This window comes from Lactuca sativa, chromosome 2 (genome assembly GCF_002870075.4).
Source record: "Lactuca sativa cultivar Salinas chromosome 2, Lsat_Salinas_v11, whole genome shotgun sequence".
Classification (NCBI taxonomy): Eukaryota; Viridiplantae; Streptophyta; class Magnoliopsida; order Asterales; family Asteraceae; genus Lactuca; species Lactuca sativa.
In genome coordinates, this window is record NC_056624.2 from 20817272 (window position 1) to 20824253 (window position 6982).

Here is a 6982-nt window from a genome sequence, read left to right on the forward strand (position 1 = left end):
CCTTCTCTCTTTGATTCTATTTTGGATTACGATTTGAGGCTACTTGCCAAAACCTGATGCATATAAACTCCATGCCTCTAGGTAATTATATTTTTTTTAGAATATTAGTTTCTATAAGCACACCTCTCTACAGAGCTTCGACCTTTTTCATTTTTTGCAAATGTTGTTACTTATTCTTTTTTATATTGCCCTTTGGCTTAGGCTCTATTTTGGAGCTGGTTTGTTTGTGTTTTTGATTTGGGGGCATAAATAACCTTTCCCAAAGGCTCTATTCTTTCTACTATGATTGAATCTATAGGCCTCATAACTTCCTGCTACTTTTGCTTGATGTGGTAGTAGTTTTTTCTCACTAAAAATATAATTCGGATCTCAACTCTTTAGTCTTCACTAATAAATAGTAATGAGTTGTAACATAACTTATATATGAATTTGTGAATCCATATCAACAAGCTCGTGTCATGAAGTAATTTAACTCTATTTAAATGGTAGTCATAACTCATAAAGGACTGGTAATTGATAGTCTTATATACATGACTGATTCACCATGAAATGATAAAATCATAACTAGAAGACTACATAGATTGTTGGAGGTGAAATTAATGTGTTCTATAATTTGTATTTGATTTCAATATTCCTTATTGAGCATATCCATTTGCTACAAATCTTGATATGCGATATTCCCTTTTGTTTTCCAGATGTTGATATACAAAAGTTGAATTAGGAAATTCCAATTTCTCCTTTTATAAGGTGGAGAAGAGCTAAGAACAATAAAAAAGAAAGATATAGATGTATTTTCATTGTTTTCTGGACTTTGGAAATATTTGGTCAGTAAGACAGATTTTCTTGTACTTATTCTTGGAATTCACAAGGCTGAACAAATGGTAATCTTTTCACTATTTTTTATCTACTTTATCATCATTACATACTTTTATGAAATATGTTCATTTCTTTTAAATTCAACAAGTTGATTTAGACATGAGCAATACTTTCTTTATGATGTGTTTTGATACGAAATATAACTTTGTTTTCATAAAAACCAGCAACAAAAGTCTTTAAAAATAACAAGTTTATTTTTTAGTTCATAACAAAACCAAACCATCATGAATCCATTTATAGAGGTTAGAATGAAATAAAAACTACCAAAGAGTTTTTAGAATGATAACCTTTGAATATTTTGAAGCCACTTGGTTTTGGGGTGTTGATGAAGATAGAAAAATCAAAGAGTATGATTTTCACTACAAGTATCCACCATCAAAATTAAGGTACCTAGAATGCTAGTTCCTTCTTGTGTTCTTGAGTTTCTTAAGCCTTTAAGTGCTTAACTCAAATAAGCACTAAAGGAGAACACTCAAGAGGGATTCTAATCACCAATGTAAAGCACAAAACTTCAAAAGAAGAGAGCTTATGTAACCTACGGTTTTGTGGTGAAGAAAGGAGGAAGAAGAGAGTGTTTTTCATAGCTAAGACATAAGGAGCATGGGAGACAAGGCATGGAGGTTGACAAGAAGCCCCCATAGTTTAATATTTTTGGACATACCTCTCGAAAGAGGATGGATTCTTTAATTTTTTAAACTCTAAGTTTGTAAAATATAAACTTTATCTTTAGGTAAAAGACAAAAGAATCCAAATAGCCCAAAATCTTGTGTATGACTTTGTTGGATTAGGTGTCTAAGCCCATAACTATAATTGGTATGTACTTGATTTGATTGTAGCATGGTCTTTTTGGGTTGCCTTCACTCATGCAACTTGATAGGATGACTAATTGAGAGAGAGTAGAATTTGTTATAAATTGGTACTCAAAATGAATTTATTAGTTTATTACAAGGTTAATATATTATTTGGAAATCATATTATTAATTAATATTTAATCAGAAATTAATTTGATATTAATTTTGGGATTAAAGGAACTGATTAATAATGAAGGGGCTGTTTAGCAAATCATTGATAGTTGTGAAACTGGGCTACTGAACTCCTTAATTAGGAGTGGACGAAATCATATAGGAAGGCCCTATAGATTTCCTCCAAGGCCTACTGGTAAGAGGTCCATGGGCTTCTTAAGCCTTAAGCAAGGAATTAGGGCTTCCTCTAGAGACCCTAGCAGCCCAGAGTTAAATAAGGAGCCCCACCACATGGGATTTTTGGCCAGTGCATAAGATACATAACCCTAGCCGATATTCCATGTCTCTCCTCTCATCTTGTTGAATTGGGTGTTTATGAACCATTAGAGGTGCAAAATTTGGGGAAATAAGATTTCAAGAGTCAAGGATCTTCAAGATTGTCTTGTTATTACATAACATCGTAAAATTCAAGACCAAAAATTTCATTTTTAATTAAGTAATTATAAGAAAAATAGTCTGAAAACATCCATAGTGTCATTCCATATCAAAACCAATATGTCAATAATCAATACATGTCATAATAAGACAACATCAGAGTATAACTCCCAAAGATCTCATGTGCGCAATTCATGGTGTATTGCGCTGCAATCATGCCGACTCCTTTCTTTTCAAAGCAGAAGTACATGAAACCAAAACTAAAGACCGTAAGCACGAAGCTTAGTGCGTACCCCCATCATACCACATACCATACAATAAACATACTGCCAAGCATATCCGAGTGTTGGCCTACCCCTTCGGTATCTTTCAACCGATAACCGCCTAGCATATCTGGGTATTTGCCTACCCCTTCGGTCTTCAACCGGTAACCGCCTAGCATATCTGGGTGCTAGCCTACCCCTTCAGTCTCTTTCAACCGATAACTGCCTAGCATATATGGGTGTTGGCCTACCCCTACGGTCTCTTTTAACTGGTTACGGGGACTATTCACCCCTACCACTACCACATAATATCCTAGCATATAAACACATAAACCACATACTGCCTAACATATCTGGGTGCTAGCGAACCCCTTCGATCTTTTCGACCGGTTACGGGGACTATTTCACCCCTACCACTACCACATAATAATATAGCATACAAACACATAAATCTCAACGTATAGTAACATACCAGACAATTATCACAAAGATAATCATCGCTACTATAAACAACTACTAGTGGGTCGACATTGGTGCCTTCGACCCACTTATACCGGGAAGGTAACTCACCTCACACTGCTGGAGTTCACTGCAAGAAATCCTTAGCTTCTGCCCTAGCAACTCTTCGAACTATCAATACCAAAATATCACCTAATTAGCAATTGGGTCGCAAACCATGATCCATAATCCATACTTGGGGTAAAGTGACCATTTTACCCCTAGTCCAACAAGATTCATAACTAAGGCTCAAGCCCAAAACCAAACACGTCCAAAACTCTAAAATCCATATAAGCCCACTAATGGCCCAATTTTCCAAAATTGGGCCCAAACCCTTGCATGGGCCTTACCTTAAAGCCCAATAACTCATTCCTATCCAATATACCTCTTTAGCTGGTCCAACAATCCACAAACCCAAATAATAGCCCAAACTTGAAAATGGCCCACAAGGCCCAATAAGGCCCAATCTATCATGAACCTAACCCAAGAAGGCCCAATACCAAAATCCTAGTCCTAGGCCTAGAGGCCTTACTCTATAGTGGGTCGTGAGGCCCAAAAAATCTTAGCCCAATATCCCAAGGCCCAAAAACTCATGTTAACCACTCTGCATGCGTATGTGTAGTGTACATGACACTTATGCCCAACGTATGCTGGCATTGACCAACTTCGGGGAGGTTGACTCAGTACGCACAACGTACTAGGGGTATCCCCAGTGTACTAACCACCCTCCTAAAAAAACTCCTTTGTGACTTAATCATTAAGTCCTAACGTCCAAAACATAGATCCAGGCCCTTTAAGACGTCTTAAACCATAAAGTTACAAAATTTATGTCTTTGCATGCATAGATGGGGGTTAAGACATCATTTAAGTCCTTAAACATACTTTGTGGCAATCTACCACTTGAATGGTTGTAGCTTAACCATCAAGGCCTGATTCTTATGGTTCTAAATGCTTCCAAGAGCTCAAAAGGACAACTCTTATGGACTGGAACTACTAGAACACAAGAAGTCTCAAGTATGGCGCCAAAATGCCACAAATAACACCCCAAAACTATATCTAAAGATGCAATGGGCAAGGTTAAAGCTTCATACCCCCAGTGAGTCAGAAAAGATGCCAAACTTCTGGATCTACAAGCTCTTTTCACGTTCTTGCTCCTTCTTCTAACTCCTTTTTCTTCTATACCACCAAAACCACCCTAAATATGCACCAAAATAACTCACAAGGCATACAAGAGGCTTATGGTTCGATCTCTGCTCTCTATGGACACTAGAGGCTGAAATGATGAAGGTTGGGGCGGACATAAGGCCTTTATATTTGGTGCAACCCTAACAATTAGGATTTTGGGGATCTTGAGCGTTCGCAGGGAGTACTTCCTGTATGCCGGGCATATGTCTCCCAAACCCGCGTCCACTATTCCCATTTCTAAGTTGGGCGTACCTAGCTAAACATGTGCATGCATCCTTGCATGCGTGGGGCTGATTTGCAAGCTTTTCCATCCAAGGACCGATTCTGTCAATAAATTTAACATGCAATAACTCACTCATTCTAGGTCCATTTCCAACGAACCTTATATCTACGAAATGGTAGCGAGAAGCCCTACACTCCCAGCAATCCCCCAACCCTTAAAATCCCTTCTGAACAAAACCCAAAACCCGTAAAAGACAGAGATGTCAATTTACAGTCATACCCTTGGCTTCTGAAGACACAATCGTACACTCAAATCGCTTAAAAAATAACACCCACCTTTGAACTGGGCCACATACTTCCTTTCCCAAGGCTGTAAACCTCATGACAAATGATAAGTGGGACACAGCCCCGAGCAACGAAACACTTTGAAAACCGGGTCTTACATATTACCACATAACAAGTGAGGTAATCCTCTAACCCTAATTTCTTTGTGAATTTCGTAACTATATGCTAGATCTAGGGTTATTGCTTTGGTATTCAATTTGCATGTTTAATTATTGAAAAACTTATATCCAAAGCAATTAGGGTTGCATGATCACATAGGAATGTAGATACGCTCATAATCCATCAGACTTATCAATTCATACCATCTGAAATAATAACTAGTTATAGTCTCATATAGTTATTATTTTCATCAAAAACAAAATTATCCCCTAATTAAAATACAAGAATTGGTATTATTTATTAATAACCACATTAATAATAAATATACAAAATGTGCCAACTTGATAAAGGTGTGGCCATATAGGATCATATATTATTAGCAATATCACTCCATAATTATTCCTGGGCATATAGATTCAACACTTTATGTGTAGAACTTACTTGAGAAATTGAAGACACAATATTGAAGATTAGAAGGCCTCCCCCTGATCGAATTGTTCCTACTATTGGACTCAATATTGGTCAAATAGAAACTAAAAATACAAAACTTGTAAATTAGGATCTTAGAGGTTAGGTATTACACTCTCTCTCACACACACACACACACACATACACATATATATATATATATATATATATATATATATATATATATATATATATATATATATACACTGCCGACAAGGTCCTGGTTGAGCGCCACAATGACGGGTCTCTTTCCATGCTTATCGTGGGCTTCTCCAATGCCTTTAACCTTGTTATCACATCCGCATTACTTCATGAGGTCAGATTGAGGTGTCCTTCTATATCCTTGGTAGAATACCTATATGGTCAAGTAGTAAGGTTGTTTCTAGGAGACATCCATATTTGTTCTACTATTGGAGTTCAGCATGGAGACCCCTTGGGAACACTTCTCGTTGCCCTTGTGTTGCACCCGCTCTTGCATAATATTAGAGAAAATTTCAAGCTTCTTCTACATGCATGGTACCTTGATGATGACACACTTATTGGAGATTCGGAGGAGGTGGCCAAAGCATTAGACATTATTAATGTTATTGGACCAAAATTGGAGTTCAGTTGAATATCAAGAAAACCGAGCTCTTTTGGCCCTCATGTGATGGTAGGAAGCTACGTGAGGGGCTATTCCCAGTTGGCATTAGGAAACCGCCATTGGGGGTGAAACTTCTTGGGGGAGATGTTATTAGAGATGATAGTTTCATTAGCAGCTTAGCCAAAAAGAGAGCTGAAAGACTGTGAGTTTGATGCGACATTTTCCACAATTGTCTGACCCGCAGAGTGAGCCCCTTCTACTTTGGTATTTTATGGGTATTGCTAAACCTTTCTTTGGGCTGAGGACATGCCAACCCGTACATATGGAGGAGGCGACATTGTTCTTTGACAATGGCTTGCGCGAGGCGATTGAGGACATTGTGGTTTGTGGTGGCCCTTTCTTTGGTGACATACAATGGCGAATTGCTTCTCTACCCAATGTGGTTTGGATTTATACTCGACAGTAGAGGCTACCTCATATTCTTTTGTTGCCTCAAGGGCCCAATGTTGGGTATTGCAAGACCACATCTTATGGGATAACGACATATATGGTATGCGTTATGATTATGCTCGTGCATTAGCTTCTCTTCGTAACAAGCTTCCAGACATTGACCTTAGCAGTTTTACTACTAAGGGCACCACCCCCATAAATCCCAGAGTATACTGGTGAGTGCCCTTTTAGTAAATTTGTCCAAGATATGGAAGTGCATTTCGACATGACGACCCAACAGGAATCGGTTTTCCAGTGTTTGGGTGCACAACATGCTCAAGATTTTCTTCTAGTTATCCCTAATGATGGGCTTGGCCAACATATATCTCCTATGGAGTATCATACCATCCTCAAATATCGACTCATGATTCCAATATTCCCAGTTGACGAGATATGTCAAGTGTGCCACAAGGCATGTTTGGACTCTTTTGGAGATAATGCAGTTCATTGCAAAGAACTCCCAGGTTTCAAATACAGGCACAATATGTTTAGGGATGTTTTGTTTGACATATTTAAGCATGTCGGGGTTTCTGCCAAGAAAGATTCTCCTATGAATT

General features: G+C 38.0%; 1 protein-coding gene across 1 annotated transcript in view; it reads left to right on the top strand.

The window, feature by feature from the left end:
- Window positions 1–6142, top strand: part of LOC111916085 (UTP:RNA uridylyltransferase 1) — a 30991-nt gene extending 24849 nt beyond the window's left edge. Inside the window, exon 2 of the mRNA XM_052768788.1 lies at window positions 6010–6142. Within this exon, the coding sequence (XP_052624748.1) occupies window positions 6010–6142 (133 nt within the window). The remainder of the gene's footprint in view (window positions 1–6009) is intronic.
- Window positions 6143–6982: the final 840 nt, after the last annotated feature.